The 16,021-nt window shown below is 47.0% G+C and overlaps 1 protein-coding gene across 1 annotated transcript in view; it reads right to left on the bottom strand.

Annotated features, from left to right (window-relative positions):
• The window catches only part of LOC124999004 (tyrosine-protein phosphatase non-receptor type 14-like), a 38,284-nt gene that overhangs the window by 7,012 nt on the left and 15,251 nt on the right, over positions 1-16,021 (bottom strand). Inside the window, exons 4-14 of the mRNA XM_047573734.1 lie at positions 6,719-6,816; positions 5,810-5,877; positions 5,346-5,416; positions 5,153-5,240; positions 4,964-5,052; positions 4,772-4,859; positions 4,485-4,567; positions 4,293-4,353; positions 3,733-3,811; positions 1,999-2,468; positions 577-1,920 (exon numbers count right to left, since the gene is read on the bottom strand). Coding sequence (XP_047429690.1) covers positions 577-1,920; positions 1,999-2,468; positions 3,733-3,811; positions 4,293-4,353; positions 4,485-4,567; positions 4,772-4,859; positions 4,964-5,052; positions 5,153-5,240; positions 5,346-5,416; positions 5,810-5,877; positions 6,719-6,816 — 2,539 coding nt within the window. The remainder of the gene's footprint in view (positions 1-576; positions 1,921-1,998; positions 2,469-3,732; positions 3,812-4,292; positions 4,354-4,484; positions 4,568-4,771; positions 4,860-4,963; positions 5,053-5,152; positions 5,241-5,345; positions 5,417-5,809; positions 5,878-6,718; positions 6,817-16,021) is intronic.

The raw sequence follows: 16,021 nt of genomic DNA, 5'->3' as shown, positions 1-16,021 counted from the left end.
TAGGATAAACCAGCTTGTATAAATTAGCGTTAACAGATTTGGAGATATGGAAGAAAACATGTTGCAGTTTCATGGGATGAATTGCAAATGCACATCCAGACCTGGTCAATCGTGAACAGAAAGGTTCGTTGTGACTAAACAATTCTATGACTGGACTCTGGTGCTGTGTCAAATGTTTACACCTTAACCAAAAGCTGACCTACACAGAAACATACCAAACACTAGGAATAATCTAAGGGATTTGTGAGGCTTTTAGCTGCCTGGGGGAATTCAGAGCCTAGTGTTACCCTCTTAGATGCTGAACCCCAGATTACTGCTACTCAGAAGCTAGGGAACTAGCTAGCAAACAACCGACCATTACATTTAAAACTGCACCAGTGCTGTGGGGTCGTTTGACCTGTACGGGATAAAGAAAGCCTTGAGGTTTCAGGTGAATCAGTAACAGCATGATTCGACACCTTGTTCGAAGCCATTGTCCAGATACATACACAGAATACAATTTAGAGGAAAAGCAGTCAATCTGAATGTAGGGATGTCATGGCATACTGTATGTAGATGAATAAGTGGACGTCTTACCCTCTGAGCAATTTCCCTCTCCACTATGCTGTCTTCCAAGGAGAACATCTCTGACACTGGCCTCTCTTTGACCGGCTCCTTCCGCACCCGCTCTTTCACGCTGGTCAGGTCTGGTTCTGAAATGGATGGACCTAAAACGCCTCCATTCACCCCACTCTGATCCCCTCGGGTCAGTGTCCCACCACCACCACCACCGCCACCGCCACCACTACAAGGCCCTGTCCCACCAGCACCTTCGCCCTGGCCTTGGTTTGGGTCCATTGGTCCCTGGTTGCCTTGTGGTCCTTGATTGTGGTTGTGGTGGTGCGTGTGGTTGTGATTGTGGGCGTGGGTGCGGATTTGAGCATTGCCAGGAGGTCTAGGAGGACCGGGGTAGTCCGGAGGGGGTTTGTTGGGCAGCTTGGCCAGAGCGGCCTGGAGCTGAGCGCTGATGCTAATGTCCTCGTTGAGACCTGGGATTTGAACGTCCAGTTCGGGCCTCTCCTCTTCCTCCTCCTCCTCCTCCTCTTCTTCGCTCTCGCTACTGTGTATGAGCATGGTGGCATTGGAAAGACTCTTCTGATGCTGGTAGGACACTGCTGCAGGGGGCACAACAGAAGCCTCGGGTGCAGACATCTGCTTGGGCAACTCCTTTGGCTGCTGAGGTGGAGGCTGGGGTGGAGGCTGCGGTTGTGACTGAGGGGGTTGTGGTTGGGACTGAGGGATGGACTGAGGTTGAGATGGCATCACGTGTTCTCTGAGAGTGTTCCTTCGAAGAAGTGGAGCATTCATGCCCTTCATCACCAGGCCCTCCATCCCTCCTCCTCCACCACTTCCACCTCCACCTCCTCCTCCTCCTCCTCCTCCTCCTCTCATACTGCTGATCACCTCCATGCTGTGTCGCTTACCCAGGGTGGACCGGTGCTTAACGGACGCAGTCAATGGTTCGCTAACCTCCTGAAGGGACTGGTGCACCACGGCCGAGCTGTCCGGCTGGAAGGTCTTGACCGACAGCTGCACCATGCGGGTAACCAACTCTGGACTGCTGCCCCCGATGCAGCGATGGCGATGGCTGGCCAGGTCCGGTGTGCTGGTGGCTGGGCGGAAGTTGCTGGAGGGATAAGGTGGCGGGGGGCGTGACATGTGATTCCTCAGCATGTTAGCTGTGGCAGCGTAGCTTCCCATGCTGACCCCTTGCTGTTTGGTGTTTGCCAGCTCGGGCGTGCTGACCGTGTGGGAGATGGAGCTTCCTACGCCTCCATTGCTGCCTCCGCCGCCATTTACACAAGGTGAATGACACGGGCCCTGGCTGCTGGCTGGTCCTCCCTGATGGGGGCCATGGGACACCGGCTTGCTATAGCTGATCTGCATAAAAACAACAACAGTGTGAGCCGCATCAAAGCGAGCATTTAAAACGATTTAACAGAAAGCATCCACCTCTACCTGTGGCGTGTAATGTCCAGCGCTGGGGCCTAGGCCATGATAGGGGCCCCTGTCCCTTATCTCTGGCTGGCTATAAACCAGCACCTCTGGTTGGCGGTATGCGCCGGCGTTGCTGATGTTCAGACTGCGCAGCGATTGGCTGTGAAGGTCATGGTGAGCAGGGAGCATGCGCTGCTTCTGCCGCATGACGACATCGTACTCAGGGGTCGGCCGGTAGGATGGAGCGATGATCGCGCTGTGCCGGTGGCTGGGGATGTAGTCAGGGCGCATGAGCTCGCTGCCGGGGATGCTGAGGTTGGAGGACATGGGTGATGCCGGGACGAACGTCTGGGAGTGATTGAGGGAGCTCAAGCTGGGGCTGCTGTACATGCTGCCGTTGGGCACTGTGCCGTTCCTGAAGCTAAAATCCACCGGGCAGCGATCCAGACTGGTCTCTGACTTAAAATAAGGGTCGTCAGGGAAGATGCTGTCTGCAGAGCAAAGGAAAGAGGAAGAATTAATATTTGCATTGCAAATTGCTTTTGACTAGCTATATCAGGGGTCTTCGACGTTTTTCAGGCCAAGGACTCCCAAACTCATGGAGAGATTAAGTAGGGACCCCTTGTTGAAGACCTATGATCAATACAATAGATATTAACACCTACAGTTACACTGGTGTTTGGCGTTTCCAAAGTAACTAAAGGAACAAAGGGTTAGTTTTAGCAGAAGAACTTTGTCCCAACTTTACTGACCACAAAGAAAACTATTTACTTCCTGCAACCAGATAGAAACACTCAGACTAAACGTCTGCACGATTGCGTGGCTCATATTTCTTGCTACTGAACAGATCGTCCCTCTGAATCCTTACGACTGAGTTGGTTACATGGAGCATTTTTGTTCTGATTCGGATTGCTTATTCTGTTAATAAGTGGAATATTTGTGGCCGTGTAAACGTAGCCAATGAAACAAATAAAATTTGTCTGAGGCTTTCACAGATGGGGATTATTTTTTATTTTTGTCTGCTTCATTTTGGCTGAAGCTCTATTCGTGTTTACATAACTGGTGCAAGTGATGCTTCAGCCTGGAAAAAAAGAAGGAGGGAGACGTTATACCTGCCATCAAGCCCATGCTTTACTGAAGGTGGCTCTGATGGCTTCCAGTGCTGTAGTTCATCTTTCCTAACTTTCTTTGCTTTGTGGCGCAGTCAAGGTGGCAAGGAGGAACTATTTTTGGCGCCTGCTTTCACAGCGCAGCCAACCAAAATGTGAAATTGTTTCTCCGTTATATTGAGCATTGTCGCGTGTGAAAATATCCCAAGGCCACAAGAAGGCAGACGTCCATAATCCGCACAAGCGGACTACGATGCCTGAGGTCACGCTCTAGAATGATCTCACGCCCACGCACGGTAGCACACCCAGAATGTTTTTTTCCACCCGCTCCGTTTTATTGTCGAGGCGACACGGGGGGAAGCTCTCCGGATTATAAGGCAGCCCGAGTGTGTGAACAAGTCAATGAAAGAGCGAAGCACAAATGAGGTCACTGCTCTGCACCCCAAACGTCGGGCTCTAATTGGCCGGGAGATTGTTAAAATACAAACGGTCTGTGAGTCACACGCCTGATGGGAAAGACACAATTAGCTGAACTCAAATGTTTTGAGTCTCTGTCAGGGATCTTAAATCACGCTGTGGTTAAAGCGCCGAGATGGAGGGAGTGAAACTCTAAATCTGTTTGTCTTTGTGTGAGTTTGACACGTACCTTGAGAGCTCTGCGTGTCCTGAAAATGTTCTCCATACTGGGAATGCACTGGCTGGAAGGTACAGGACTGGGGCCGCGGCTACAATGAAGAAATACATTCAATGCAACACAGTTAGAATGTGACATTTTATGCTAGAGCCGTCTACATGACAGGCGACGGACACTGATGCACACTATGGACACGGAGACGTCAAAGGCTAAAAAGCTTTCTCCGTCTCCAGAAAGTCCTCTGAGCACTCCAGCGGACTGACTGAGCATCCATTGTGCCACATTTAGCCGAGGCATTGTCTGGCCAGCTGGGAGGGAGACGCAGAAATCACTGCCTTCATTGTTGCACCGGAAATCAAACCAAACAACACCCTTGCTAACTTTCCAACAACGCCCACTGCGCCACCAACGCACGTTAAAAACCGAGGCTCCATGGCACAACACGGAGCTGAGTGGGAAAGAGGGATCGGCTCTCTAACCATTCCCTGCGTTCCCTCCCAAATTCTCCCTCTGGGTCCTGCCTGTTTGTCTCATTTATACAGAGCAGAGGCAATAAGAAAAAAGAAATTTACCAGAGACAGGCGATGGGTCCGTGTGGGTCTCCTCCTTATTGGTGCAGGTGAGTGAGTGGGCCTACAGGGAAAAAAAAAAGAAAAAAGTTGATACACTAGATGATTTATAATTCCACGAATAGCATTATAACTAACCCACAAAAGGGTGCACAACACTGGACGCATTCATTTTCAAATGGCCTCGAGACTCACTCTGCACAGATCTTGTTCTGTTTGTAGAATTTGTGCCTGGCCGTGAAAAGGCGAGCGACGTACTTGGCCATTTCCATATCCTCCTGCAGAGAGATAAACATTGACATTTTAAAGTAGCACAACAAGTTGTATTTGTAGAAGATCAAGACCGAATTCGCCTCCGGATTTGTCCCTTGGCGGGAACATTTAGGGGACGTGTCCTGCGATGAACCTTGCGTAAAGCGCGAGCGTGTGTGTGTGTGTGTGTGTGTGTGTGTGTGTGTGTGGGCCGCAGACACAACACTCACCATGTGAAAAACGATGGTGTCGTCTCTGCTCGTTATCTCCACTGTGATGGCCGCCTTGTTGTGCGCTATGGTCCCGATGTCCTTCCACCTGTCGCACGCACGGAAGAAAAAAAAACAAGTGAATTTTCCCACCCGATGCTCCAAACGTGCTCCTGCATTTACTCGCGTCGATAAAAACAAAGACGGACTTACTTGTGGAGCATGATGGACCGACCGTTTCTGTGTTTGACAAACACTCCGATGAAAGACACACCGATGAAAATGTCGTTGGTGTAGTTGTCCTGTGGAAGAGGAAAGAATATCAGCATCGGGAAACAGCGAGGACTTCACTCACAAAAATGTTGACACTGTAGAGCTGTGAGGAGGACGAAGGCGATCTACCTTAGCAGGAAAGCTCTCCTGGCCGAAGCCGTCCAGCTTTTCCACCTCCTTGATGTACAGCAGCTCTGCCTCAGCGGCCGGCATTCGACTGCAAAGTACAGACACACACATGGTACCAGGCGCTACACATGTCATGGTCTGGTTCACGTGTGCTAATAAAAGAGAAATGCTAATAAAACTAAGCTGACAGTACCAGTGATTCTTGTGCTCCTCAGCAACTTTCTGGGTCCACTCTTCCAGCACCTCGTCCACATTTGACCAGTTCTGAGAGGAAAAAAGAAAAAAAAAAGAAGTGATTATGCAAACTCCAATAAAGTGAAATTAATGACAGATGAAGAAAAATTAGACACAGTCAATCAAAACGTGTCTATGGCAACCTGAATTTTGCACCCAAACTGTAGCTAGAGCAGCTGTAGGGGTGATGTTGGCTGATAATTTAAAATAATAAAATGACATTCGACTAACATGACATACTGGGTTGACTTTAATCTCAACCCGCACTCTCTCCCTCTCAGATTCCTGTTACTCTTCTGCCTGTCAGTCAGGTATGCAGCAGGAGGAGGTGCGCAGATGACACAAGAATGTGTGCCTTCAGGCAGCACATAAATGGAGAGACACACAACTCATATTTGAAGAGCGAAGGTTCGAGCAACTCACCACCGGGAAGAGCACGTACTCCCTGAGGAAGTCCTGAGACAGGAACTGCGTGAAGTCTCCGAAGTCGGCTAGAAGAATCACAAATAGGCACAGGCATTCGGTGTGTAAAAATATATTCTTGTTGCTCTTTAGGATAAAACACAATGAGGAAATGCGTGCGCCAAAGATGCTAACACGACAAGAAGTCGGGATAATTGCAGAATTTTCAATTAACAATAAAGGTTTCCTGTCTGAAGCTATAAATTCCACCAGAGGCCAAATTAAAAACACAAGCAACATCACTTTGAAATAAAGACCAGAAAGGGCTGAGTGGTTTTTAACAACTTACACAGCACAAGTCGTATTTCTGATACGTTAAACGACACTCTTATAGATGAAATCTGCACAGTTAGCACAGTTTTTCTATTATCATTCGGTGTAATTTGTGTAGTTTACTTAAATATTGTAAAAGTAAATGCACAGCTGCACAACATCTCCACAACGCTCTCCTCGCCCTCAATGCAGGGCTCGTCCCCAAGTGTTATCCTGGTGTTTGTCGGGCCAAAGGACTTCTAGTGGAGGATCCTTGCCTCTGGACAGATAAGGGCCTTCCTGATGCCGCTAGGGCTAACCTTGGAGCTGGCGATAAGCTAACCGTCTGTTTACATTCCCCGTGCGACACAGACAGCACCCAGGAACAGGACCGAGAAGAAGATGGAGTAGGTTTGCGTGTGTGTATGTGCATGTGTTAGGACTGATACCATAGGAACTCAAGTGGACTGGGTTCTCCCCGTGGTATGCAGCCATATAAGGTAGGGAAGTCAAGATGACCTGAGAAAGTGTGAGTTTGTGCTCACTCGTTCCCTCCTGTGCTGTCTGTCTCTGGTATTCGCATGAGACATGGCTGCATGTCTGTGTGCTGGGGCTTACCTTGTACTGCTAGGCCAGCTAGTCTGATGCCCTGCTCCACGCTGCAGTGCAGACGTCCATCCAACACTGCCTTCTTCACCTGCAGGTAATACTGGTACCTAGAAAGGACAAAAAGACAATATAAAAAGAAATGCACCAAGTATTTTATTTAGGATATTGTCAGGATGAGCTGTAATCACTTTGGTGACAAGCAGGAAGAGACTAACAGAGACGTGGCAACACAAGAATGAAGCAAACACCGACCACGGCTTGGGTGCTACCACCAAACTCTCCGTGCTGATAGCAGGCTTGGACAGTTTGGTGAACCCAAATGGAGAGGTAGCGGTGGTTTCTTTATATTTTATTTTATTTTTAATATTTAAATGTTGCTTGTTTCGTTTGGAATAATTTTCGGTGGGAAATACAAAAATATACAAGTGGATACATACATACATGTGGATGGAGGCTTTAGCTTCCCTTAGATTTTGGTCACACTTCCAAATCTAATAAGATTCCTTGAGCATGAGAAAATACTAAAAAAATAAAAAATAAAAACAAGAAGCATAGTAGCAAGCTGTCATTTGGTTAAGCGGTAGCATCCAGCGCCGCTAAAAAAAACAAACATTAGGGTAACATTTAATTGCCAAAACCTGCAGTTCCTCAAATGACCACTTGAGGCTTTTCCAGCCTAGAAACAAGAACGGTTTTGACCTCAAAAGCTAATTTCCCAATCCATAAAAACATTACCAGGGAATATTATTATATAACTTGCCCATTGAGATCGTACTAATACTTTAAGTCATGCATAGTTAAAGGGAAGTGACCTGTGGGTGCCTGGTTAGGTCATTAGCTGTCAGTCTGAGCCTCATGACCAACTTGTTTGCCCGTTTTAGAGACTGCTAGTTAGGCTCCTACGGAAACCTACGGGTGACGTACCGCATCTTTATACGCCGTCCAAGCGTTCGGCTCGAAGCTGCCAAAGCTGTAGACTCTGGTTTTGAGATGTCAAGACTCTTTAAACTAGCGAAGCCGTGCACAAAAGCCCCGACTAAGTGGGTGGCAGCTCAGGCTCTCTTATTAGCTTTCAGAAACTCACCAGAATTCGGTCGGTGGTTAATGTTATTTTTCCAACGTGCCACACTGTCTCTGAATACCGCTCATGTAAAATCGAGCTGGAAAACATGATGGGTTTCAATTTGGCACATTAATCCAGAGAAAGTAGGCCGCTGCATTAGCAACCGAAGGCCTGCAAATAAAGACTCTGGGACTCCACAGAGAGACTTATTCTTCTGCTTCTGGTCTGTTCAGCACAAACTATGCGTCAAAGACAGCATTGGCAACTGCAATAGCTGCTTAAAACAATGAAGCTTGGAGCAGAAGTGAGGAGTGAGTGAATCACCTCGTTTTGAAATACCCGTGACTCATTTTTGACTTGAGCGGAATGCCAAATGTATACCAGTGGGGCCTAAACAGTATTTTATAGGTCTGTAAATTTTCGGCCAACAGAAAAGCTGTTACACGAGGACTGGGTTTAATCTTAGGTGGGAGCAGGACAAAAGAGGAGCATTATAATTGCTGTGCGAATGTGAGGCAAAACTGGGACTCATTTCACTGTGGTTTGGGGCAGCGGTGGTTTTCGCCAAGTGTAAGCTGATATGATGACACTGCTCGGATTGTTGAGGCTTCCTGCAGCCTCCACTAAATGTGGTAAAAGTCCCCAAACCGAGAGGCCGAAATACACCAAGCTCCTAAAGTTTTCTGGGCTCCTTTTGTCCACTTTTAGCCGCGGTCCAGCGGGATGTTTGTCTTTTGAAGAATGGAGTGGCCACACAGGAGGAGGAGGAGAAAGAGAGAGAACTGTCAGGGTGACCGCGCTCAGCTGCATAAAAACTCGCACACCGTTTCCTGTTTGCTGCCATGGCGACCGCAGGCCCGAGCCTTTTCCAATCCGAGCCGTGAGACACCTTTTTTCCCTCGCGCCTCGTACGGAGCTGCGCACACGAGATGGCCCAGGCAAGAAAAACCAAACATATGTGGAAACCACTACATGCTTAGTCACTCACACACGCCCCTCCTTTCAATTACTCACTCAAAATACAACATTCTCCCTTCTTCCACTTTCATGTCATTTGTAAAAGTTTCCCTCAGCCGTCTTCCACCACCACGCTCCCCTTCATACTTTTTTTATTTTAACGCTCCAGCCCCATGCCCTCCATCTTTCATGTTTCATATTCTCCCCACTCCAGATCCTCATGTTCTTTTCTTTTTTGAGCTCCCCTCGGCGTACTCCCGGGCCTATAATCTGACCCCGCCCTCCTCCCCTCACCCTGTCATTACACCCGTTGGCTTAGCTGCCATTCCGTTCCCGTGGCAACCCTCTAATTAGCCAACCCCAACCGCCGAGGCTGCAATGGGGGGAGGCGGGGCCTGATGTGGTTTTTGAAGGGGAGGAGCCTCGTGGCACATACACACACACACACACACACACACACACACACACACACACACACACACACACACACACACACACACACACACACACACACACACACACAAAAAAAAACCTTCAAATGATTGTGGACTTTGTTTTTACAAACTCTTCATGTTTTCCCAGCAATCTCCAAACGGGGTCTGGGAAAATGTTGAGGTTGACAGCGGTTGGTTGTCATTCCGAGGTTCAATGGTAACAACATGATTGTGTTTATACATATGCGAGGCCAGCAGCGGTGAGGCGGACAGTAAACTGTTGAAATAACTTTGAGCGAGTGAAAGCGTGACAGTGAGAGGCAGTAAAAGTCTCAGGGTGCTCCTCGCGGGAGAGGCCGTATCACATCGTGAACAGCCGCGAGCACACCTGATAGAACAGCGCGGCCCGACTCTTTTGACCGAAATGAACCCGAAACGCAAGCCCGCGACCCCTGCTCGCGCACATTTCAGGTTTCAGAAGAGCTGCCTATATTTAGAAACGGTTGACAAATGAGGCATCGCCAGATGTTTTGGAGGTTTTTAGCTGATTGAGTGAAAAGTTTCGGAGCCTCCCGCAGCAGCTTTTAGGGCGGTGGGTTGTGGATTTTCTGGGTTCGAAAGTATGAAAAACACATCTGCGTTTATTAGAGGAGGGTCGGAGTGGTTGAGCTAACTTCACCTCACTACACTTTGCTTATGACTCCAAATTCCTACGGGGACTAGTAGGAGCTTCTTTTGGTCACAGCTGTGACATTCAGACAATCTTAATCACTGTTGTTACTTCCATGTTTTTTTAAAGGATCTGTTACAAAGGCTTTTCGGGAGCATTCTTGTTATTATTAACTGTGACAGATAAATGTGTAAATCCTGTCCAGATTCTGCATTTCTTCCGGTTGCTTCTTAAATCTTGATTTTCCCATTAAGTAACTTTTATTATTAACCAGACATATAAAGCACATACAGTAAAAAAGGCATGTCTGCGAAACACAGTACATATTAAGCCTGGCTCAGACAGACTGCTTCAGCACTATTATTGGGGGATTGTATAAGAACTCAAGTTATCTGGAAAGATAAATGAGATGCTCCTTTCACGTGTCGGCTCATGTCAGATGACGTGTATGATCAGTTTTATAAAATTTCATGCATGAGGTTACGTGTTTACAGAAGAGGATTAGAGCCACTGCCAAAAAAAATAAATAAAAAATGTAGTCGGAATTCAGAATATCAAAAGGAAAAAAAAATCATTTACTACAACTACAATTTTTTTTTCTATTTTCAGCCCGTATGTGTGTGCAGATTCAGTTTAGTTTTAGCCAGGATTCATAATGTCTGTAATTATAAAGTCCACAAATACGTCAATATTTTGTTTAGAACAGGAGTTCTCGCCTGCAGGCCTGCTGCGTCTGCACCAACTAGTCGAGTCGTAGTTTACACCCATGTCTGTTTCTGACTCACATAACGGGAATTAAATAAAAGCGTTTTTTTTTTTGCAGAATATTACGACGTTTCTCACCTTTGATCTTGTGAAATTTTGTCATAATTGACGGGACGTTTCGCTAAGTCAGGGCCAAGCAGGCACATTTCAATCACGTCATCCTTGGGCATAATGAAGAAACTTCATTCAAGGAAGGGCGTTCATTCAAAAAACACACAACGCCAGAAGGAGCCGGTCACAAATAACACGTGAAGTCTTTGGGTAAGATTTCAATTTCAAATTGCGTTCCCGGCTTGCGTGCCTGCACATACTTGCGCACAAAGGAGCCCTTGTAGTTGCGCGCACCTGGCATCTATGTCAGGATGACATCACAACGCGCCAACAGCAGGTGAATATACGTACGTCGACATGAGGCGGAGTTCCTCGCGACTTCCACCGTGGCATGAGCTCTCCTGCTGGCAGCCCGGGCCGCCTCGCAGGCACAAAGAGCCCTTTATGTGCCCACGCATGTTCGAGACACGCTGCCAGATGTCCGAGTGGCCTGGACAACAAGCCTGCGAGCATATGTGCATGCATGCTTGAATGCGAGTATGCGTGTACATATGCCTCGACCCCTCCTCCTCCGCCGCCCCCCCACCGGCTCTGCAGTGGTATGACCCTGACCACCCCCTCAGCCCCGGGATGGGTCCAGACGGTTTGTGTGGGAGGCAGGAGGGTTTCACTTTGAAAATGTGTTGAATCAGCAAGGGGCACAACAGAGTACAGCTGTGTGTGGCTGTGTGTGTGGCTGTGTGTGTGTGTGCGTGTGTGTGTTGGCGATAACTAGCTGAACAAAGCTAGGATTTCAAGGCTGTTGGTGCTGTTAGCCTTGGGGGGGACGCTGAGGCCAGCTGGCCTCGCTCCGGTCAACAGCTCTCTGTTTAGGTTCCTCGCTTTCTCTCTCCGAGCCAGTTTCCCCTCGAATTCATATCAGGGAGACACGAGGAGCAGAAGGTTTCTGCCGCACGCACACACACACACACACACACACACACACACACTCGACCTGCCACCTTCAGGGAAATCTGGTGTTCGCGCAGATACAGGATATCTAGTTACACGGGAGTCGTAGTTGGTAGTTTGGGATTAGTGCAAAAAGCTGTTCAGGGTCGAGAAGTCTCCACACACACAGAGAGAAGACAATCTGTCTCACCTTCTGTCTCAGACACACATATGCTGATCAGGCATAACATTATGACCACCTTCCGACTCCAAAACAGTTGGGACTCATCAGAGAGTGGATGTGGAATTTCTGAGGGGGTCCTGTGGTGTCTGTTGTTTGTGGGGGTCTTTGGGTTCTATGGGTTGAGGGGAGGGTCCTCTGTTGATCAGTTTGGGATCTAGTGAATTTGGAGGCCAGGTTAACACCTTGTGCTCTGTTCTTCATGTTTTCTGAGTTGTTCCTAAACCATCTGTGTGCGTGTGTCTGTGTCAGGCTTCATCCTGCTTGGGGATGGCTGCTGCCGTCATTATTATGGGGTGGGGGTGCCTGCCCTGGTCTGGTCTAGGTGGGTGGTACATGTCTACGTAACGTCCACATGAATGCCAGGTCTAAAAGTTTAACGGTGATCAATGTTATTTACTTCACCTGTCAGTGGTTTTAATGTTGTGGCTGATCGGTGAGGTGGTCCTCCACACAAAAGCGCTACGGATTATTTGTTTATCATGAGTAATGTGAAGATCTTCCACTTTTCAACTTCGAACCCACTCATTTTCTCGTGTGCTTTATTTTTCTTTTGACTTGGTTTAAAGTGCAGCTTTAGCTTATCAATCATTTTTTTTATTATTATTTGGTTTAAAGAAAAATACTCCTCACATCTTGTGATGACATGATAACAGCTTCTTGTTTGTTTTATCCAACCGCTGAGATATTCAGTCAAACCTAAGAATGTAAATCACTGACAAGAGCCTACCAGCGAGGATCTTATGTCACTTGATTCGAAGACAGAAATAGTTACTTTGAGTGATTCAGAACTGAGGAGTGTGCATACCACTCACATTTCCATCCTGGAACTGTAACAATGGACAATTCTGCATAAATGAGTGTGATTTGCTACTACATACAACAACGCAGACAGAGCCCCCACTCCTTCTTCTGGTTCATTTTTACAGCTGCATGAAGGGAGGAAGAGAGAGAGAAGCAGAACCAGATGAATGGATGGACAGGAAGAGAGGGAGACCTAGTATCAGGTTACATATCAGTCCGACGCTGAACTTCAAAGGCCCGACCGCAGAATACAACTCATTACTTTCTCTGTCGATTCACAGGCGAGAGATAAAGTTGGTGCGCTGCCTCCTCTGGTTTCTGGCCACGCAGTTATTACTTATTCTGGGTTTTTCTGCTACGTTAAGCAAAACTGTGGCCGTGTTTAATATAAACTGCAAGAATTTACTATTCAGTAACAGGGATTTACTGCTCAGAATATGAAAGCTATGAAGCAATACATTTTGTCCTCGCTGCAGTGGGCGCAGGCTGCATTTAATCTCTCGCTTCATTATTTCCTGTTTGCCTCCAGTAATAACTATCAATAAAAAACTTACACATTTTTTATATTTTAAGGTGAATTACAAAGTGGCAATGTCACATTTTAATTTATTTTAATTTCAGTTCATTTATTAAATTCTGTACAGTGCAGGGACATCTCAATTATTGGTCTTGGGTCTGTTAATTCACTGATATATCACCAAGATGTCATTTATTGTTGTCCCGGTGATTAGCTGCACAGGTAGGAGGCAGCAGTAGGTGGTGAAAACGCATCTCTAATTGTTTCGCCGTCCGCTGATAAATCGTAAAAGAAGAAGAAGAAGATATGTACTCGTGTAGACTGTATATTTAAGACCAAAGCAAGTAGAGCTCCCCCTGGTGTCTGGCTGCAGTATAAAACAACACTAAAACAGACGTGAAATTATTATTTCCAATTTTTTCCAACTATGTTTTTTTTGTTTTTTTGTCATTTTAGGTAGGTATAACACACATCAAGCGTATTGCGTACACAACTTTCCGTGTCGTAACCACTGGCTCACGAGTTGCAATTGACAGTAGAACAAGTTAAAGAATTGGCATCCAGACACATGTAGTAAAACAAATCAAACGTCAACGTCCCATAAAACAAATCCTGTCTGTCTCACCCTGTTTCCACAAACACAAGCGTAAACAGACTTTTGTGTTCAGACACATGCATATGTATAAGTTCAAGCAAGAACACGTGCGGGCAGCGAGCTCGAACTACATGAATTTAAAAAAAAATAGAAAAACAAGCCAAAGAGCACCACTGCCAAACTTTTACTTTCTCTGCCCCCACTCGTCTTCCTATTTCCTTCTGTCATCCTCCCTGCGTGAATCCAGCCCCCCCCCCCCACCCTCCGTCAGACCAGGTGTGCAGAAGAAAAACGACGAGGGATCCGCTCGACTGGATTTCATCCAAATCTATCTTCTTAATCTGTATATTTTAACAAGAGGGCTGGTCGTCGTAACGGTGTTCATTCCCATAATGACTTTTGGAGCTCTCATATGAAAGAAACATCATACTGTAAGAGAGACACTTGGATTTAGTGCATTAAAAACAAACATTAAAAAAAAAAAAAAAAGGTTTTGAACTTATTTTGAAAAGCCGTCTGTGGCGATCACTTTCAACTTTATGCGCGGAGGAGAAAGGACGGGGCTTTCAGAAAGGTTTGCCTCGGGGAGCGTGTTTTCTTACAATGTGGCGCATTGTAACCAGCTCTTCTGACAGGGCTGCAGCTGGCTTCTGAGAGGATTCTTGGGGGAGTGTGCGAGTGAGTGTGTGCATATGTTTTGTAAACCAGACATCCCCCAACCCCCCTTTACCCCCAGCACTTCTGCTGGGAGGAATGTGTGGTCCGCCTCCTACGCTGGATGGCTGTGCCAACATTCCTGGCTATCAGAAGAAGAGAAAGAGGGAGAGAAGAGGAGGATGGAGGGACACCGGGAAAGAGAGCGCAGCGGCAGAGAGGTGGAGGTCTGCTCTCGACGAAAAAAAAAAAAAAGGGTGACACCGTGTATCGGGATTGTAAGAAAATGAGAGCGTGGCTTGAGGAAAAAGAGACGGCCATTGTTCCCTAAATTGCCCCTAAGCCCCCCATCATAACCCCCTCAACCCCCGTAACCCCCCATACACACACACACACACACACACACACACACACACACACACACACACACACACACACACACCATAAAAGCCCACAGCGGATTCCTGGAATATCATCCCTTTAGCAGAGCACATCCTGGCTTCTGTACAGGTCTTTCACAAGCGCACAATGAGCACATACATTCATGCCTAGTCCCGCTCCTCAAAAATACTGAGGAAATCCAGCAGCGTAAACAGTTAATGCTCCGACACACAAACAAACCTGAAAGCTAAACGTCAAGCCCCTGACCCGCGATCGACCTTTCCCCACATCCAGCCCGGGCCGGAGTCGCAAATTCACCAGCTCAGTGTGAGGCAGACCTGCAGGAATCCGAGACCGTCCACTACACACTGACCCCTGCGTGCACTCCTTACGGCTAACTAACGGCCTCATTCACACGGAGAGGCACACACGTGCGCGCCGCTGTACGGGCGGAGGACGGATGATGATGATGTCAATGTCTGTCTGTGAGGAGCGCACAAGGGATTCATTAAAACGAGGAAACTTATATCATACGGTGTTTATTGACTTCTTTTATGCAACACTGGACTCACTTCAGTCTGTTATGTGACTTTATATTTACATTTACTGACTTAATTCTTTTTATCTCAGATGTTTATTTCTCTAGTTTAGTAGTTGTTTTACTTGTTGCACTGTGGGTTTTACAGCAACACGGTTTCAATCATCTGTATGTGCTTTAAAACTAAGCTTAAAGGAAGTAAAGAATAAATGTCACACAGGTAGTTCTCGTCCATCTGCAACCAGTTATTTTTTTAAAAAAAAAAGTTTAATCACTTTGCCCCAAAATAAGCTTTTGAAAGCCTCGTTTCCAGTATTTCTTCTACGCATGAACAAGATTTCACCAGTTAAGTCCATTAACTGTGACCAAGACTCAACCGTGTTACGACGTGATTGGCTCGTATGTCTTTCAAGGTGGTGACATGTCGCCTCCAGCCAAGTTTGTTATTATTAGCCTAGAGTAGCATTAAGCCTGCACGTACGCTAACATGTCCTAGGTGGTTTAGGCAATTTGCAGCCGTGTCTACTACGGATACCCCCAATGCAGTGAATGACGTACACCTCCCCAGAAATGTAACTACGCATCGTGGTAACACAGACCGCAAGAGCTGTGATTGGTCCGCTTGGCGCTACAGCGTATTTCTGCTTTATTATTTCCGGCTGCTTCTACATCTTCGCAATTTTCTTAGTGATTTAAATGAGGAGGTTCGGAG

This window comes from Mugil cephalus, chromosome 21 (genome assembly GCF_022458985.1).
Source record: "Mugil cephalus isolate CIBA_MC_2020 chromosome 21, CIBA_Mcephalus_1.1, whole genome shotgun sequence".
Classification (NCBI taxonomy): domain Eukaryota; kingdom Metazoa; phylum Chordata; class Actinopteri; order Mugiliformes; family Mugilidae; genus Mugil; species Mugil cephalus.
Note: the sequence above shows the minus strand (reverse complement) of the source record. Positions and strands in the feature narration are given on the sequence as shown.